The sequence below is a fragment of the Buteo buteo genome, chromosome 1, assembly GCF_964188355.1.
Source record: "Buteo buteo chromosome 1, bButBut1.hap1.1, whole genome shotgun sequence".
NCBI lineage: Eukaryota > Metazoa > Chordata > Aves > Accipitriformes > Accipitridae > Buteo > Buteo buteo.
In genome coordinates, this window is record NC_134171.1 from 84,598,153 (window position 1) to 84,618,005 (window position 19,853).

At 45.6% G+C, this 19,853-nt stretch overlaps 1 protein-coding gene across 4 annotated transcripts in view; it reads right to left on the bottom strand.

Annotated features, from left to right (window-relative positions):
- ADAMTS3 (ADAM metallopeptidase with thrombospondin type 1 motif 3) overlaps positions 1-19,853 on the bottom strand; it is a 135,381-nt gene that overhangs the window by 105,532 nt on the left and 9,996 nt on the right. For 2 of the 4 annotated variants that reach the window (XM_075039312.1, XM_075039315.1), the window contains exon 3: positions 11,351-11,751. The exons of the other annotated variants lie outside the window; for them this stretch is intronic. In XM_075039312.1, coding sequence (XP_074895413.1) covers positions 11,351-11,751 — 401 coding nt within the window. The remainder of the gene's footprint in view (positions 1-11,350; positions 11,752-19,853) is intronic. 4 annotated transcript variants of the gene reach the window in all.

Below are 19,853 nucleotides of genomic sequence, written 5' to 3' on the forward strand. Positions count from 1 at the left end.
CATGACCGCTCCCAAACTAGCCTGTTGCGGCAAGGAATTAATTGACTCCGGTGGAATGAGGACGTCACAGGTAAGTTCCAAGCAAGCCGTTCCCAAAACACAGAGCCTACGCAAGGCTGCCATCAGGACGGTGTCACCTCTCCGTGCAGGGGTACCGAGTGACACGGGACGATTTCCAGTAAGGCACTGGAAGGCACACGTCTGCGAGCGTGCGTGCATAGCTCCCTTGCCTATCCCCCCCCTTGGCTCCACCGTGAGTTGCACGAAAGCCATGAAGGAAGAGATCACCTTAGCTTTCCAGCTATCTCGTTCCTACAAGGAAAGCAGGGCAGGTGATGAAGAGGAACCTACTGAGGGACAACATCAGCTTGGACTATGGTCTCCTACGGTTTCTACAACCACGCGTTGGAACGCTGATTTCATGAGGAGTGTGGCAGGACCTGATGCAGGCTAGCAAAGCTGCTTCTGCTCTGGCGGAGCATTTCTTCTCTCTGGAAGCCTAAGGAATCTTCACCCGAGGCCTCCTCAAAACACCTCATTAACAGGAATGGATGAGTCCCACCACTCATCTGAAATGCCTCCTCTGATACCCTAAGCCGAAGAGAGGCAGGAACAACCACATTAAAAAATGCAGCAGAAGCGGCAATAGGCAAGTCATGCTCTGACTTCCTTCTGATCCACGGAAGAGCCAAAACCTGCAGGACGGACCCTAACGGCAGTGCCCTAGATGCCAGCACCAGGCTTCAGCAGCCAAAGCCTCCTGCTGCAGAGGGATCATTTGCCGGCTGCCTCCCCACGGCAGGGCAACGTGTCCCTCTAAGTCCTGCTCCCTGTCTTGGAACATCAAAGAAGGTGGTATGGCGTCAGCAAGGCAAGACTACGCATGGATGCATCCTACAATACTGTTCATCCTTGCTTTTGCCATGGTGTGACTGCAAATTACTCCCGAGGAGGCTCAAAGGCTGTTTGGGATGCTAGAGCGAACCACTGGTAAACCCTGAAAGCTTAAACGGAACTTCTTCCGTTAAGTAGAAGCAGCTCAAATCTCAGACCAACATCATTCTTCAGCCACATGCTACCTAATCACAAATGCCAGCAGAAGTTTATTTACTACACAGTGATACTAACAGAATAAATGCTCATGAAATGAGTACTGAATTTCACTGTGTTGCTATTCATGAAACAGATGATTTAAGAAAAGCAAGTGCCAGGATGAGGACACTCAATATCGGGGACTTTTTGATGGGACACCAAAGCCAGCACGAGTAAAGCCAACTCCATGGCTCCCACCGCTGCCTCCGACAGGGACTGTGAAGTGTTCAGCACCCGCTCCTGCTCCTCCTGGGCTCTGCACAGCCTGGAAATATCTGGACTCGAGAGCAGACTCAGTGGTATTCTGAGAGTGAAATGAAGGGATAATGTTTTTGTTGGATTATACAGAAATAGGGCAACTTATGGTTTGGGTTTTTTTTCCTTTTCCTCTGCAGAGCACCCATACCACAGAAACGCTAGTATACGTGTGTTCTACATACAAGGGCAAAGGAGCAGCTTAGCAAAATTTATTTTCCATTAAGATTAGCTCAAGAAGGGCTGTAAAACCACAACTGTTCTGTAGGGACATGCTGTTGGAATATAAACTCAAACCTGTCCAAATCCACGCATGAGAGATGTTTATTTTCACATATTCATAGCCATAAACAAGCATCCCTTTCATAGCTTAACCACTTTCTCGCCCCTGTAAGCTACTCCATCAGTGAAATGAAGAGTAAGCAAAGAAAGATGATAAGAACACAGTCATTCCGCTTTGTAAGGCACAACACCTCCAGACAGGCATGCGTGGACTTAAAATATACTACTTTACACACACTTCCTTTCCTTAAAATATGCCACATGAGAAAATATTTTTAAATAAACTGAAAAATTAATAAATTCTGTTTTCAAGTTTAACTGCTACAGTACCCTTGAGGACCAAAGGGTTTCTCTCTCTGTAAAAGATTCCAACGTGCACATACACACGCGTGTGCCCACGCAGTCACCCCCAAACACACGAGTGGGGAACCTGGAAGTGAGCAGGTACCACAGCTTTACTGGAATAGGGTGGGAGGACTGGGTGGGGAAGGGAATCAAGGGCAATTAAAGTACCAGAAAAAATTGCTCACTAGGCTTGGACTTTAAATACCTTCTTTTCTGATAAAGCGAGGGATGCGAAGTTCTCTCCTGCGACAGAGGTCCAGGAAACACATTTGTGGGGGTGTAACGCTTGTCTTAAAATGTGCAAAATGTAACCAGCCCCAGGATCTTCCCAACAGGTACAGTGATGTTAATAAAACCAGGTGAGGACAGTCCTCTAGATTTAAGACAGATACATACATAACTATTATCTAGTAGGTTTACGCACAGTTTATTAAAGCTGTGTTAATCTTGAATTTGTTTGTGCTGCTAAATGGACTACTCTGAAGCCAGATGCACACAGCATTAACTGATGTGTTCAGACATATTTTACCTGGCTAATAATGTGGAAAAATTCATAAATACATTAATCTGTGAATGGACGTGCTGATAAGTAAGAAAAACCTGATTTCTCAAGCAAAACTAACTACAAACACTATTAACACAGATATCTTCTAAGCTGGCTGTTATTAAGCAAGCAGAAAAGGGTCGCTGCCCCCCCCCTTTTTTTTTTTCTTATCAAGCATCACTTGCACAACAGCATAAATGAAGGAGGAGCTTAAAGCATTTAATGTTTGAACAGCTTGTACAGGAGACCATCAAGCCCCTTGAACAACAACAAAAAAACTTCAGAAAGTTTGCAGCGTCGCGTACAGACACCTCGACTAATTCCAACATCCGTACGACAGCAGCGCGGCACAGAAACCCTGGCTGGGGCCCTGGAGGAACCACGTAGGCTCCAGCAGCCCAGTGTTTTGTCAGGAATCACGAGCCCTGGTTTTAAGCACGGAATTACTGTAATCTAAGCGATGAGGGGGAAAACTGAGTTACTTCAAAGGTAGGCTTCAAATACCTCGCTGTAGTCTGCTTACATTCCCAGTTCTTGCCCTTTCCTTCTCCGCCTGAGAAATCACGCTTGGGGAAGGCTACCAGAGAGGAGGAGAAAAACAAATTCTCCAATTTGTCCACGATCCCTTTTCTCAGAAGGGGCTTTCTTGGTCCTGACTCATACCCCGAGGCCCCAGAGACCTGCAGCCCCTCTGGTGATGTTCCCCAGCAGTCCCCTCGCTCTTCGCTGTGGCAGGAGCTGGTCTCCTTGTCCTATCATCCGTCGGACAGACAGGGACCAAGGCGCGGGGACGCGCGACGTACTTCATCTATTTTATTTATTGAACCGGATCGGGCCACCCCCCCAGTTTCTCCTTACCCGGTATTCTTCTCAGCACCCTTCGCAGAGGGAAGCAGCAGGGGACAGGGCTGCTCCCATCCCTCTCCACGCAGGAGGAGAACAGCTCTCGCAGGAGGGATTTCTTCAGGTCAGTGAAGTTTTGCTCTTGTGCTCCATTTTAAAAATATACGACATCTTTTCCCATTTGGAAAACCTATTACCCAAACTGATCGCATATTTCCGTGCTATGGAAGATATTTGTGCGGCTCCTTATATTTTGGCCCAATTTGGTCTACTTTAAGTCCACAGCGGTACTACTGTATATCTATTCAGTTTTTCCTATGACCACGCAATCCTTGGAAGAAAGGGAGAGCGAGCTGCAGCCCATAGGAAAATTATCATTTCAGAGGAGGACTTCGCAGTTCAATCAGCCTTGAAAACGTAAAGCATACAACCAAGTGGAAACTCTGATCATAGCCCTTTTTACTACTTCCTACTTTGTACACGAAGTAAAAAGCACGGAGGTTTCCCCCGATTGCCACCTTTGAACAGGCAGGCAGAAGTTGGTGTGAGCAAGGGGTTTCTAAAACTATCTGCTGAAGCGAAGAGATGCTCTCTGTACCTCTAAAAAAGAGCTTTCTTTTCAATTGGGTTTAATCTAACTGCGGTCATGGGCTGAGGCTCCCTGGGGAAGAGGGCAGGAGGCAGAGAGGGGCAAGAGCTGAGGTGGGACTCGGAAAGCCTCAGATCTTCTCCCTGCTCCCATCATCTTCTGCAAGTGCTCTCCACGCAATTCATGCATCTACCTACGGTATCTGTCTTGCAGACACAAATTCTTTGGCACTGTACTGTGACAAAGCTTCACAAAAAAGAGTTTTGATGAGAGCTTTGGAGGAAAAGGGAGGGTTTATGGGGGAAAGGGCAATTTGTTCTAAGCGAGAATGGGAGAAATACAAGGCAGAAGGACAGAAAGAGACGCAGGGGCTAAGAAGTGAGGCAGGTCTATCGTTAGCCCAAATCTGGCCCCATTAGAAAAACTTACAAAAACAAACAAGAAGAAATAAATGGAGCTCGAGCAACCGTCTGCATAAACTTTGACTACGCTACACAAAGTAAGGATAAATCACCTGCTTGTTTTGAGTGACAACTTCACGGAGAAACAAACTAGACATATCGAAGAATTTCTATGTTACATTATTTTACACTGTATTGACATTTTACTTCAAACACCATCACCTCCCTTCTCAATACTCCTTCCCTCAGTGTTTTATGCCAGAAGTCCTGAGTAAGCGACACGATGGCACTGCCTTTTTCCCTTTTTTGCCCTTTTTCCAAGTTTCTGGAGCTTCTGAACTTTGAGAAATCCTCTTTACTATGGATTACTACCTCTAAAAAGTCTGTTTTAGCCTCTAGGAAGTGCTTCGTACCAGAGAGGTGACAGGGATGAAGTCCAAGCCCAGCCTGACAGTGACCAAAGACTGCTCGGTCAAATGGGGAGGACGGGCTGAGGTTACCAGATGGGGTCTGTCTATCCAAAGAGGCAGCTGCAACCTATCAAGCCCAGTTAATAAGTCAGCAGGACTGCCAAGTACAGCAAAATGCAAGTGGTAAGAACAGGCACGGCAGGTTAAGGGAGTTCACTGCAAGGATGTAATTACTGTGGGAAGTGCGCAATAGGGCAGGGTAACACGAATATAAGAACGCTAAATCAGCCTAAGACGCTGCTACCATCTGCACAGAGCAGCGCGCCGTCCGGACGCTGTTCTATCTCCCTAGCTGTTTATTCTGTTTTCCTGTGTTTCGCGCTCCCAGAAGATACTGGATTACCAGATGTCCGCCAGAAGCACACAGCTTCCCACGCTAGCCCCGCAGCCCCCAGCCTGGACTGGGAGAGACCTCCCGGGCCGAGGGGACGGTCCCATTTCGAGCCTCGATGCACATCCCATCCCCTCGGAGAGCACCCACACCTACGCCCCGCGACGTGCTCACTGCCATCGCACCGAAAAGTCGCGATGCTCCGATCGCCTTCCCACTGCCGCCCCGCTCAACAGTGGGTCCCTAATAACATTCTTCTTTAGGATGCTGGAATTACCCTCATCGAGAGTTTCCCATGTGCTATAACCAGATGCCCAGCAGCAGTTCAAGTGTTTGGCTCCGCAATGCTATTCTAATACACCGAGATAAAATATCACCAGCTCCTAGAAAGCTGTTTCTCCATTTAGTAACATCCCCCTGCCAGCTTGGGGGAAATCATGTTGAAACAATACATTAGTACCAATGCATGAACAAGAAATAAGCCTTAATACATCAGTCTTGATGAAACAACGGTAATAAAAAAGCATTTGAAACAGATCAAAATGCCCTGAAACTGCCTAGGTCCTGGTATGCACTTAGCCACATGCCTGAACTTAAGCATACTTTTAAGGCTTTTCCTGAACCAAGGCTTAGGTCTCCGGGCAAGTATCTCTAGCCTGAGATACTCCAGCCTGTATTTCAAACATACTCACCAAAGGAAAGCAACTGTGCACATCTCTGTGCATCATTCCGCTCAGACACTTCAAATAACTCCGCAATCGTTAATGAAAAGAATGCCCAAACCACCGAAGGTAGGAAACTCTCATCAGCTTCCTTTCGCAAAGGGTGAAATGAAGACACAAAGTTGAAAGCTAACATTTAAGAAGTCCCTACTTTCAAGAGATCTGTGCTAGGGGATTGTCATGTCAGATATCAAAACCAAACTCTGAGGATATGCTAGAACTCCCAAAATACCGGCAGCTGCATATAAACTTGTGTGGAAGTACTGATCGTAAAGACACACACGGGTTTCTTCTCGTCTCCTTATCCTTAGAAAAAAGGGATGACAATAAGCAAGTGAGGAATAATCCGTCACAAATGATAGATCTGAACAAGCATGGGTTTTTTGATTCTTGACAGTTGGTCTGTCTTCAAGGATTTCCCTGGTTTGACAGCTGAACACTGAAAGGCAGGCAGGCTACTGAAGATCTTTCATTTGCAAACAGTTGAACTTCCAAATGAGCGTATGCAGCCCTGGCCTTGAAGGCCATGGTTTGCCAATAAACAAACCAAGTCACATTTTACTTGGTATCTGAAGTCAAAGATTAAAGATTCATCGCGCTGGGTCTGGCCCTTTCATTTAAAACAAGAAAGGTTAACGCTCTAGAAGAAATGGAAGACAATGTTCAGACTTGGCATTGCATATATGTGAATATAAACCAGATCACAACTCAAACAAGGAGGCAAACGTCTACGAAAACATAGTTCAAAGTCTAAGTACAACCTAAAGGCATCGCACACCAACAACTGTTTGGGTTTTGTTACAAAAGGGAGAAAGCTAATTGAGGAACTGAAGTAATTTTCTCTATAACAAAAGGTACAGACCAATTTAACACTTTTGCTTTGCTATTTCTAAATGCTAAGTTTGCTGTGTCCTGTTTATTTACAATCTGAAACATTTGCAATGGTATTTTGAGGCTGGTCATCTTCTGCATCTTCCACAGCAGACACAGCACTGCACCAGGCAAAAGCAACCTGTGAAAAGTGCCGCCTGCCAAATCTGCTTTGAACTTGGTTCCACCTCCTTGAACGCAGTTATTTTCCCACTTCTCTAAACCACGTGCTCCTCTAGATGCATACCAATACTTTCTGAGCAACAAATTACAAGCTCAGATAAACTTCAGTAACTTTTGAATAGTTAAGCCGCTACACCTCCTGTAGCATCTTGGCTCTTAGAAGAGGAAGCCTACCACACAAGTCAGACACAAAAATACTGTCCAGTGTACGCTCACCTGGGAGTAGATTAACTACCTTGCTTAGGAATCTACAACAGATTAAACGTATCATTTAGTGCAGACACACAAAATGCATTCCCACAGTCATCCAGAAGAGAGGGTACCATTAACACAATCTGACATGCTAAATCAGATATACTAAATTAAGTTCCTCATGACTGTTTTGAGTGACCTGATCTTTATATAGAGAACAAAAGGGAAGACGCTACTCAGATATAAATAGGGAAGGGGCTGGGGAACTCATGCAGGAAGGCTTGCCATAACCTTTAATAATACTTACTCCCCCGAGTAGGTCTGAGCCTAACGAGACGGACAGCAGAAGAGCACCGAGGTGAGATGTTACTGTACAGGCACCAAAAGGAAGGAAAAGCAGGAAGGAGGCAGAACGAGGTGCAAGAATTTAAGCACTACGAACACGCGAGGGGAGCACGCGTACCCCTGCCTGGCCTCGTCGTGCCCACACGACCGTACGTCCCCCCACCGTTACAACGTATTCTGCCTCTTGAACAATTACTGCACCAAAGCCAAATAAAGAAAAGGCGAGGGATCAATCGGTGGACTTAAATCTAGGCTGCTGCCTGTGAAACTTCACTTTTACCATCTGCAGTTCCAAGTTATGAAGAGTTTTTCTCCTTTTCCCCTCCTCTGGTAGGAGATCATAGGCTTCAATTTCTCAAGCCCGCAGAGCCCAAGGATGCTGCTACTTTCAGCTGATGAATGTCAGCGTGACGCTAGGATAAACTCCTAGAAAAAGCATCAGGTTTTTCATCGGCACTCTTCCCTTCCCAATGCCGGATCAACATTTCGGCATGACGACGGCACGGCCCGAGCTTGAAGAGCCTGCTGTCGCAGAGCAAGCATTAGTAACACCAACACGGGGAGCAGAGAAACGCAGCAGGAACTAGAGGACGTACCAGTGATCCATTACCAGAGGGCCAAATTCTGCTCAGCACTACAAACCACAGGATCCTCCTCCAGCCAGACGAGGCAGGACTTCTCCATCTGCTCTCTGACCTCCAGAAGGATGATTTTGCTTGATGACTGTAACTTAGTTGCGAGTTTTGCTGGAACTCTGGCAAGTATTTGGTAAACTCTCTAAATATTGTGACAATAACTACTGCTATTTTGACCAAAACAACAGCAGAAATATACAACAGAAACCTGCGGGAGCACCAGCTTTCTGCAACACAGTAATAAAAACAACAGTCAACTTCTATATGACTAATTAAGTGTTCCTTTGCTATGAGAAGTGCACGCACATGCATGTGATTTTTTTAAATAAACAGGGTTATTTTCAAGGGATATTAAGCAGATGTGAAGAGAGGAATTTGAAAAACTGATGGCACGCAGATGATTTTTACTGCAAAAGCAGAGATGTAAACTACTTCAAAACAAAAGTGTTAAAAAAATTTTGGTTTTTAAATGTAAATTTAGATTCAGGCACAGCCCATAGGCAACATCTTGCTCTACTAGTGCAAATACCAATTATTCCACATACTTACAATCGAGCAACCAAAATTTAGCACCCTTATGTTCCTCACAACCCATACATCCAGTGCTGAGAGCAAACACTAAACAATACGTTATGCAGCAATGTCTATCAAGTATGCATTAGCTCAACACAGAATTTTGCCCTGCTATCAGCAGGCATCTTATGAGTCATGATTAAAAACCTCCCTATGCACAAAATAAAATCTGGGAGGTCTTTTGCTAACTTGTGGCGAAGCAAGTGTTCTTTTTGTGCTAGTTATGGTATCAAACTCTTTTTATAAGCTATACATTGAGTCAACTGCTACCACAGTGATTCCCTTCACTTTCTCCCAGAAGGTAAGAACCTTGCTGGCTACACTGGAGAGCATCTAAATTCCTCTGAAGTCGAAAATAAATCTTTCCAACAGACACATGGCCCTAGAATTTCTCACTCTTGTTCCAGTTTCTGTTAAGCCATATTATCTCACTCTTCACATCTTTAGGATACACCGAGGATCAAATATTCTAGCTTGGTTGAGAGACACATAGTACAGCAACAGAGAAGCCAGAAATGCTATCTTCAAGTTACTTCTGCTAACCTTGGAGCTGGCAGGAGGAAAAAAAAAAATAAAATCTGAACTCCCATCAATCTTCAGGATTATTTATTTATTTCACACTCCCTTGCTCAGAGCTCCAAAAGACCATTACAACAGCTAGGCGAAGCAAGCAAGCAAAAGTGCTCAGAAAGACGGTTTTCAACACGCGAGCCGCTCTCACGTTCGTTGCCCGACGCGGGGAGCAGCGAAGCCACGGCGGCGGCTCTCTGCCAGCCCGGGCGTCCCCAGGCAGCAGCCACGTGAAACGCAGCGGGCAGCAGCCACAGCGGCGTTACGGTCGGGTCCTGGCAATGATGGGCGCGAAAGCGGCAGGGCACGGAGCCGTGACCGCTTCACACCACGTCTGCGCTCCCTCGCCCGTTTCCAACCCTGCCACGGCGCGGGTGGCTCAGGGGCTTGAAGAAGCCTCTCAAAGACCGCACGAGACAGCCTGGGTTGAGATGAACAAAGACAACAGTGACTCAGGAGCATCTACCCACTCCCCTCCTCAAACCAAAAGCACACGTTCTCCTAGTCCAGTCCCTAAAACCATGGAAAGCACACGAAAGGCGTCTCCTGGGTGCTATGGGAAAAGAGTGGCAACAAGCTACGCAACCGAGCAATCTCCTGTTCTTTACTTAGGTCCCCTTCGGCATCCGCTGTCTTCTGATACGTGTGGAGGTTTGCAAAGATAGCAACTACTTCATCTCAGTTAACGGAAAACACAACACGAGCAGCTTGTCAGCCACATGGCGATCTCTGCCGAAGCTGCTGTACTCCTTAATCTAATGCCATTTAATCCAACTTATTGTCTTAATGTGCTGTCTCACTTAACACAAGAACTTCATTCAGGATTACTGCTAAAATACAGCTCTCAACCCGAGGGTCTCATTCATTGCAAGAACTACACCTGAAGCTATCTCTATCCAGGCAGGTATCTGCACAGCCTTTGTAAACACAGCACACTGCCAACCGATTCTCCTAAAAGAAAACCCCAAACCAAACAAAACCCACCAAACTGACATTAGTCGACCACCTCAGATGTAAACACCACCAGTACTGCCTTTCTTTAAGTAAGGAAAGTCAAGGAATTTTGGCTGTGCACAGCCCTAAGCTCTGAATCAGGAGTCTGAGACATTTATGAAATTACCCGTAGAGTGACTGAGACACACTGCAGAGGTGGGGAGGTTCACTAGCCAGCACTTATTGCAAAATGGAATCAAAACCATTAACGTGGGGCACGTGACGGGGCGAAGGAAGCCTATTTCCAAGAAGGGATGCTTGCTGCAGCCTTGTTCGTCCGATTCCCCTCCCAAATAGCAGCAGAGTAACCACTACATTAATCTTCCTGGATGCTGCAGTCGCTTTCCACCACTGCTCCTGCTACTTAAAGAGTACAAGGTAAGTATTGTTAGCTTTCTTTACCGCATGATTGAATTAACAAATGGTATGTGTACTCAATATATGCCCAGTCTTTCAATATGGGATTTGTGTACCAAACCAGGCATTGCGCATCTGCTAAAGCTGCAATGAAATACCACGCGTTTTCAACCAACACAGCAATCAGGCCAGCGCAGTTTTGAGAACAAACTGTTTACAGATGTGAACCACTCAATTCTCATACGATACCTTCTGATGAAACAAAGCTGCGTGTAAGAAAGCAAAAAGCGTGCTTATTTTATAAATACACCCTTTAAAGCTTAAATCTGTTGCTATTCTTGGACTGCAGGGCAGCCCCCAATTTTGCTACCCGAGAAGTACGCAGTGACGATTTGGACGCCAAATTCTACATTCGCTCACCAAAGGATCATCTTTTAACTCTTAAAAGGACTTCATTATTAATTTTCCTATTTGTAACACCTCATGAAAGCAAAAAGGAAAACCAAAAGTAATGCAGGTTTGCTTTCTCTCTCTCACACCAGTGACATTAAGGACTTTGCTTACCAAACTCAAGAGAAATTATCCCAGAATAAAGCATTAGGACTGTAGACATCAATCAATATGTACTGAGATAATTTTAAGGGTTTAAGAAATTAAGTTCTTTACATGATATCGCTAGCAATGCGTAGTTAAAAGCAACAAAAGCTATGTACAAAGTGGTCAAATACCAGACATGAATGCCATTAAACAAGCCTTACCAGACCATCACAATTGCTAATGGCAACAGAAGCTCCAGGGATGTCAGTTATGTCTCCCACATAGGCGCAGCTGGTCCACAGGGGCTCTCTCTTCCATAACCTCTCCGTAGCAGTTCTAGTCTGACTCGTGTTACCAGCATCGTTTCCAGTTTCCACAGAGTCTTCGTACCACTCCACTACGGCCTCGGGAGCCACTAAACGAGTGTTGGGTTTCAGCCGGAGGTGGAATTCCCTTCCAAACGCGGTGACATTAAAATACAGCTGTTTGGGGCTCTGCGATACCTCCCGCGTTGATCTTCTTTGGTGACTTGCGGAGAGGATATTGGAGATGTAGCTTCCGTCCGCATTGGTACTAATTGGAATCACTAACCCATACGGTCTCGGTCTGCTTTTTTGTAATTCTGCCAAAAGAAATACCCAAAACCAAACTAAAATTAGAACAAGAGCATGGAACGAGCCTGCAGACTGAAGACCAGACGCGCGGCTACGGCAGCGCACGTCGCAGGACAAACGCTAGATGCAAGGACGCAACCGGCCATCGCCCCGACTGTTACGCCCTACGCCGCAGCTCAGTTTCGGAGCAACACGCTGAAACTATGGCGTGGGCAGGCTGAATGGCAAACACCGTGCCTGCGGAACCCTTCCGCCTCACATCTCCCCTTCCAAAATTCCCAATTTAGGGTTCCCCTTAGAGCTGCTCTGAATCAGTCCACTGACAAGTTTGGCCGAAGAATGGTAAAAACCTGCGTAGATTTTAGAAGGGCAGGGGACAGTGCCACTTACCACACCAGTGTACATTAATTATCTGCTAGATAGCTAGTCTGGAGATAAGCACGCCAGTCTAATGTAGGCAAACGTAAGGTACGTGTCACTGCTCTCTTTTAGCCTGAATGCTCAGGCTTATAAATCTTCACTTGGTTACCCTACAGCAAGGCCTTTAATACTCTTAACACGATCACTTGCTGTTATAAAAATGCGTTGTACTACTTGTACACAAACACTGGGAGGACACGCAAGAAAGAAGAAGAAGAAAAGCGTCTGACACGTCATCAGATGTGTTAAGCAAGGTACGGCAAACGGGGGATAACGCGAGAGGAAGGTGGTGTCAACTTCAGGGAAAGACAGGGGTCACGCCAAGGTGGACAAACACGAGGAGCTGTGCCCCGTTACACACCTCAAGTAAACACACACCACAGATGCCAGGATACACAGTAAGCGCATGCAAAATGCCCTCCACATGCCAAAGTTTTCAAGAAGCAGGCCTTCCATGACTCTATTTTCATAAAATTTATAGAGAAAACCCTGAAATATTCATTTACATTTACCTGGGGAGTTTCCTGGGGTTTAGGTTCGCTTAATAGCCACAGAAGAGGCAGCAATCCTTTTGAATTCTCTTGTAAGAAATGCCACCCAACTCCTTCATACACCTTAAACAGAACTGCTTGCTCCTGTGTCAAGACCTCCACTAAGATTTTGAGAATAAAGTGCCGCGCTTGGTTATAACTGCTATTTGCACACGTATTTCTGCAGTCTTAGAGAAGTGAAGTAGGGAAAAGAATCCAGAGGATATCACATACTGCTGATAAATTAATCGATGTCAGCAGTGGTATAAGCAGTAACTTTTCTCTCTACAGATCTCCTCTAACAAATCCCCTTACCCAGCAACTTGCTATTGCCCCTCCTCTTCGCGTAACTTGGGTAACAGAGTTCAAAAACGAAAGCGAAGCTAATTATTAAAAAAAAAAATCAACACAGAACTTTGCAAATTCCTACCTTTACTGCAATACATGGAAGCTGTAACAACAGCAAAACCGCACTCTGTTGACAGCACTGAAGAAATCCTCAGGTAATACTACAGAAGCTCACTGGCACGACCCTCAGTGAAGACTATGTGTCCCAAACCCAAGGTGTGCTTCCAAGGAGAAGTCACTGCTGTAACACCTGGAATCGGTGTCAGAGCATCCCCAGGTACCTGAACGGCGTGGCCAGACAATTCCTAGCAGAAGTTACCCCCAGGCTAATCTGCTTCAGCAGAGGAACTGACCAAGCAAGCAAAGCCACGGTACAGAAAAGGAAACAGCAACGAAAGCCCCATTTGCCTATCATCTTTCTGTGGTTCCCACCAGTCAACTCGGGATTCCTGTCCAATTAGCAGCAACATTAGCTGACTGGAAACCTTCCAATTGGGTTCTGAATTTGCCTAAGTGAATATAATACTCCCCCGTCCCCCAGAAAAGCCTCTTTCTGCATAGTCCCTTACCTGTATCCTGAAAATAGCATTATTAGCCTAAGAATAATTCTTTCCCTCTCCGCTATTCTTAGGCACTGATGAGAAAAGGAAGAGAATCTTCTCTTCTGCTCAGAGAACGGTCTTCTCCTGTTATCACCTATCACACTCGTAGCCCTGCATCAGGGGACACAGACTGTTTCCCGTTGCCTTAAAGTAATTTTGCACCACTGTAAAACGAGTCCATCAAATGAGTTTATGTCGTCTGAGAGATCTTTGTGACCTGGAAGTAATCAGGATATTCGCTGTACAGTTTTCATCCTGTAAAACGAGAAGGAAAGACCTTCCCAGGCCAGGTCAAGCGGTGGGCCAAACTGCTGCCAAGAACTGGACCAAAGCCTAAGTCTTATTGGCTGTGTATTCGGCCACGTGAGAGTTAAAAAGACACTTAGCACAGAAATAATTATTCCCTAGGTCTTCTCTTCCTGAGAGAACTGGCTAAAGCAATATTAGAGTGATATTACTGACACTTTTCATTTAAAAACTCCACAATTGTGTAGCTCAGATGCTGCCACTAAGTGCCACTGAGAAATCCTCAAATAAATATACTTAATTAAATGAGCTAAATTTACCCACTCCCAGTGCGAATCACACTTGAACTGAGAATTAATAGAGAAAAGCTCCGTAGCTAGTTCTTCTCTCCTGGTAGCAGTGGCTGCTTATTTTAAGAGACTCACGCGCTCAATGAATAACTTTAGTAGGAAAATGTTGCTAATGGCTTTTAACTGGTTTTTCTCCCATTTTCGTTTATGCCAGTTACTGAGGGATTTGACAGAAAAACAAGGTGTGGTACTAGTAGGATGTACATGGACATTTGAATTCTTGCACTGTAAGTATTTTGCCATAACACACAAATACTATAGCCCAGGCAAGTGAAAAGGTCCTCATCATTTTCAAGTCCGTTGTTCTGAAAACATACCCCACGTCCTACAGCTAGCAGTCACAGTGTGGTTTTCAGTAGCAGCCACCTGAACGTGTTTTGCCATACACCTACCTGCAAGATCAAGTTCTAAAATTGGTAACCTAATTAGGACATTATCCTTAGGATAATTCCCATCTAAAACAGTGGGAATTCTGAGTCAGGATTGCCAATCTCTCTCTTTAGAGAAGGGACCAAATTAAAACTCTAAACTCATTTTTATTAATTAGACACCAGGCCATGAACAGGAGACAGAGCTGCTGGGTTGTATACCTAACTGGGTCAAAGTAAAAACTCTAGATCCTCACATTCTCCGCACACTTGAGCGATGAGATTTCATTCACAGACTGACATTCCTCCTTCTACCTCGCCGAGATTCTTCGTGGCTTTTTATTTTTTTAAAGTGGGACGTTCAGTGCCAGAGACCACAGTCTGGCGATCAAATTCTGTGTTCACCACACAACTGAGAAACTGCTTTGCACATCTTGCAGCAGTATTCCCAGATTTCTACTTGCGGGGACAAAAAAAAACGTTATTTTGCTAATAACAAGAACAGCCAGCTAGCCACAAGAAGGTAGGAACAAAGGGTGGAAAATAAGAACTGTCAAGTTTTTGAGTCAGCAAAAGCCTTCTCCAGAGTCTCTAAATGCTGAGCTAGAAGAGGAAATGCCTTTTGTTCAAAGGCAATTAAAATTAAATGTGACATGACTGAATACTCAAGACATCTAAACTCCTCCACTGACTTATATTACCTTTTTTCCATAGACTGTACGGTCTTAGGAAATGCTATTCCAGCTGTAGGTGTTCCCTTTCCTATGCTAAAATTTCAGAGTTGATCTGTTCTGCTAATTCAAAGCTTACAGTAATGATCAGAGAGGAAACACTGAGCAATAGAAAAAGCACTTCAATTTTTCTTCATTTTTTTACCTGGCTTTAAAAACTGCTGCTCCAGTTGCACAATGTTTAAGTTGAAAGGAAGCACTTAAGAAAGAACATCCCATTCTTCCATTTTGTGCCAAAACATAAATAACCAGAGAATGCCTCTGAAGAGGGCTGCCTGTACTTTTTCCCCTCTCAAATATACATGAAAATGAAGACTTAACACCACTGCCTCGCACTAGTTGTCTTTGTACTGTACAACAACTGTGGACAACGGAGGTTCGGAAGTCCTAAACTTTTTTTTTTTTAATCACCTGTATTTGGAAGAGCGTTATTTTTTTAGGCATAAGATTTTGTGAAATACATTGATCGAAAACTGTTCATGCGGTTGTCTACAATAGAATTCCAAATGGATAAACACCCACTTAAGAAAGAAGATTTCAAAAGCCCAGTCTAAACTGAAATCAGTGGAAAAGGAGGGATTTCTCAAAGTTCAGACAAATTATTTCTATGTCTAACCCAAGCTACCCACGTTTGAAGACATTACTTTTTCTTCTTCTTTTAAAAAGTATTTAAACCTCATTTAGTGTTCATTATTTTGATTATTCTTTTGCTCACACTACATGTAAATAAATTTTGATAAGAGAACTCTCCTTTTTCCAGCCTTCTGCATTGCAGCCAGAGGACAAACTTCTCTGAACAAATAATTTTTTGATCCCAGGAGCTCCTTCGCCTGTCGCTGTGACCTGTGAAATGACCTCCACAGAGTGAAGTCTTGACAGCATCATTTTTTTCCCCAAACATTTTCTGAGCCATGGCAATGAGATATAGATTATTTACTACGTGCAGGAATGACGCCTGCCTCTTTATTTTGCTAGCAAGTTTTTCAATTAGGAATAGCAATGTGGAAACCTATTAAAATGATACCAAAAGCAGAACTGTTTTGGCAGAGACAATGCTGGGTGCTGTGCAAGGAAACAAATGTGCGGGAACCCCCGATAACATCCCGTCCACGCTGGCCCAGCATCGGGCCGTATGCTGGGTCCCAGGCTGTCCCATACTGGCACGACGGGATGACCAACGAACTATCGCCAGCTTCCAGAGCTCACTCACTTCTCTTGGAGGATGTATCTCAATGTGGCTTGTAGGGTCAGGAAGCTCAGCTACCTCGGCAAAAGGACTGGATCGAACCTAACACCTCCAGAGCATCACTGTGCCTGCATCTTCTGGACGGATTTCACAAGCTATAATGCAATCAGATCGCTGGATGGCGGACATCCAGCTTTGCAGCGGAAGTACCGGAGAAAAAAATAATTAAAATTACCTGCTGCTGGAGGAATTAAGAGGACAGCATTTCAACCAAAAGGTTGTCCCATGTTCTGAGTGATCACCCTTCCGTCCCACAGATAACCACAATGGGATGAGACAGAGCTGTTCCTGTCACTTAGCGAAGCGCTGCTTACTACCGAGAAAGGGTGGTGCAGTGACAGACGACCCTAGCAGGGGTTTTGTCCCCACCGTTTTCCGCCTTCCTCGTTGGCTGGTGGTTTCCAGAAATGAAGAAGCGGCTTTAGTCCCTCTCTTCCAACGATCTTTATCACTTCAGAACTACCATTCGCTCTGTATTTGGCTGCCTTTAGGTGGCAGAAATGCCCAGAGAGAAAGATAAGATGGAAAAGGGGGATGGATTTCTTGAGGATTCTCCCCCTCAACTTTGCACCTGAACAGGGATGAGGCTACGCACCATACTTCAGTGCTACACGCTGCTAGGTGGATGAATAAAAGCAGGGGATGGCAAGAAGAGAGGCTCACACGTGGTACGCCTCTCTCTATCATCCTCATTCCTTGACTTTGCTGCCGACTTGTCCCAGGGATACAGACAGCCCAAGCAATTCTTTGTGGTATTTTCACAGCCCCTGCTGAGCTGCAGGTGAACGTGTTCTATCCAGGCTCGGGGCAGCCCGGCACTGCCGTTTTGCAGGTTCGACATCCGCATTTTCTTCCAGAAGTGGCACCGAGCAGCAACGGAGCTCTGCTGCGTGGGAGGCTGAGGCAGGAGAAGCAAAGATGTAGCGCCAGCCCGAGCGCCAGCACCTTCAGGCTTACTATTTCACCAGTGGCAACAGTACGATTTCCTCCTGAGAGCTTCCAGGCGTTCGCAGTACATTACGCATTAATGCAGTTAATTAAGCTTGGGTCACTTCCCATCTCTAGAATACATTCTGTACTGATATTTAAAAAAAATATAAAATCCTATATGTTTTAATTTGTCCTAAGTGACTTTCCAGGCTACGAGAAAAGGTTAGCTGCAGACAGCAGCTAGCCCCAGGCCAAATCAAAATACACAACACCGATGTGAAGTGACACTTAATAGGGACTTAAAAGTAGGACAGCCCGTTTGGAGCAATCCTAATGCAGGTTTTACTGTCGTCATTAGAACTCTAAACTGAGTAAGCCATGCTTTTTCAATCAGAATTTACAGGATCAAACACTACTTCAAACGTTAACAGTTTAACAACATAAAGCGTAGGACAAATCCCAACGACTGTAAGTGTTAACTAGCTATTTGTGCTTTGAAAATACAGATTTCCCCTCAATGAAACACCATTGATCCCCAAAAGCCAGAGCTACTCACAGACAGCCTGGTCTTGGTAAGCCACCAGGCTCTCGGTCCTGCTACCCTCAACCAGAACCCACCGAGATGCCGTGCTGAGGAGAGACGGAGGGGCCAGCAGCTCGCTCTCGCTGGGCACCAGCCAACACCGAGTCCCACCCCAAGGGGGTCCCGCGCTGCCCAACCGCACAACGTGACATTTGGGACCACGGACTCCTGGATCCGTGAGCGGACAGATCCGCCGGCCGACGTCCTCTTCAGCTCCCACCTGCCCCTTTTCCCAGGTAGAGGGGGGCGAGATCATGTCGGCTGCAGAAGCTCCCGAGGTGCCCCGAGAGCCAGGCGGAGAGCCCGTCCCACACCGAGCACGCAGACCTGGCACTGGGGGCTTGGCGCAGGGTGCCCGATTCACCCACTGCCATGCCGTATCACCTCTCTCTCCTGCGGTTCCTGAGCGCCTCAAACGTTCCCGACTACAGCAATGCTGGGACCGTGGAAGAAAGGAAGAAGTTAAAGGACAAAAAGTTATTTTCCAGATCGAGGAATTCTGTCTGATGTCCCATGTAATTGAAAAGACGCATTCCCGTATAGCTTATGGTTTCTGAAATTCAAATACAATCCATTTCTCATGGAAACGACTAGAAATAAAACACAGGATCGGCATACCACTGGAAAAAAAGTCTGTTTGCCAGTTAGGTTTAAATGTACCTAACTGTCTCAACTCCCATTATTCACTGATCGCAGTGGAAATCAACCTAAGCCCAGAAGAATGCAGTGCCAGAGCTGAAACTGAGACAAGACCTCCAAAATTTAGAGAAATACTTGAAATTCTTGTCTGAACAAAAGCTCAGATCAAAACCTGAACCAAAACCTCAGAACTGGAGGTCTAACGGCAACTGGAAAGAGAATTGCCTGGGGTCCATTCCCAGCGCTACTGCTCTTCCCTGTAAAGCTCCAGAGCACACTCCGGCGTGCAGGCACTCGTGCTCAGCAGCAAACTGTTAAAAGGCTCATTTCACAACCGGGTAAGCTAAGGAGCGTGTAAGATGGCATACCCTTGCAGCTAACGCCCTGGGAGAGAGAACGCCAGCTCCCGCATCTTTCCACAACCTCTTCCATCCCATCGAGCACTAAATTGTCCGTTAGTTTAAACGAAGGCAGATCTTCCGAAACTAAACTCTGTGCGTATGCTCCTCATTATGTGAAGCTTCCTGTCTTTAGAAAAGAGTCGGAGAGGACTGAGGTTCAATACGAAGTACCCCGTGGGCACTAAACGTGCACCTTTCACTTCAGTACCCTCCTTCATCACAGACGCCAACCTTGCTGCACTGCACTTTCCTACGTAAGCGTATCAGTTTACAACGCAACGGCGAACAACTATTGTTAGGCATGCAGCAAGCACACTGTGCCATCAACAGCATATGAAGAGGCCTCGGTATTAGACAAATTTCTTCTGGCTATGAGAAAAGGTTGAAGACTTCTAACACAGAAGAAAAATGGTACAAAGACATAGATGGTTTGCCCTAACCACATGGAGTAAGTGTTTCCTCCTTGATTCAGAAATATAGAAATGAAGACAAAGCGTCTGACCCAGACCTGCTTTGCCGTGATGTTCACAGGGCTGGTTTAAGCACGCTGCAATTTCTACCTTCTACTGGTTTATATTTAAGAAGGGAAGCACAGACGTTATCAGGATGCAAAAAGGCGTAGCGAGAGGGCATGCAAATTTGAGTCATGCCACATTGCCGTGAAACTACAAATGCTCCTGGGCGGTAATGGTGTGGGGGTACCCGAGGGAATGCTT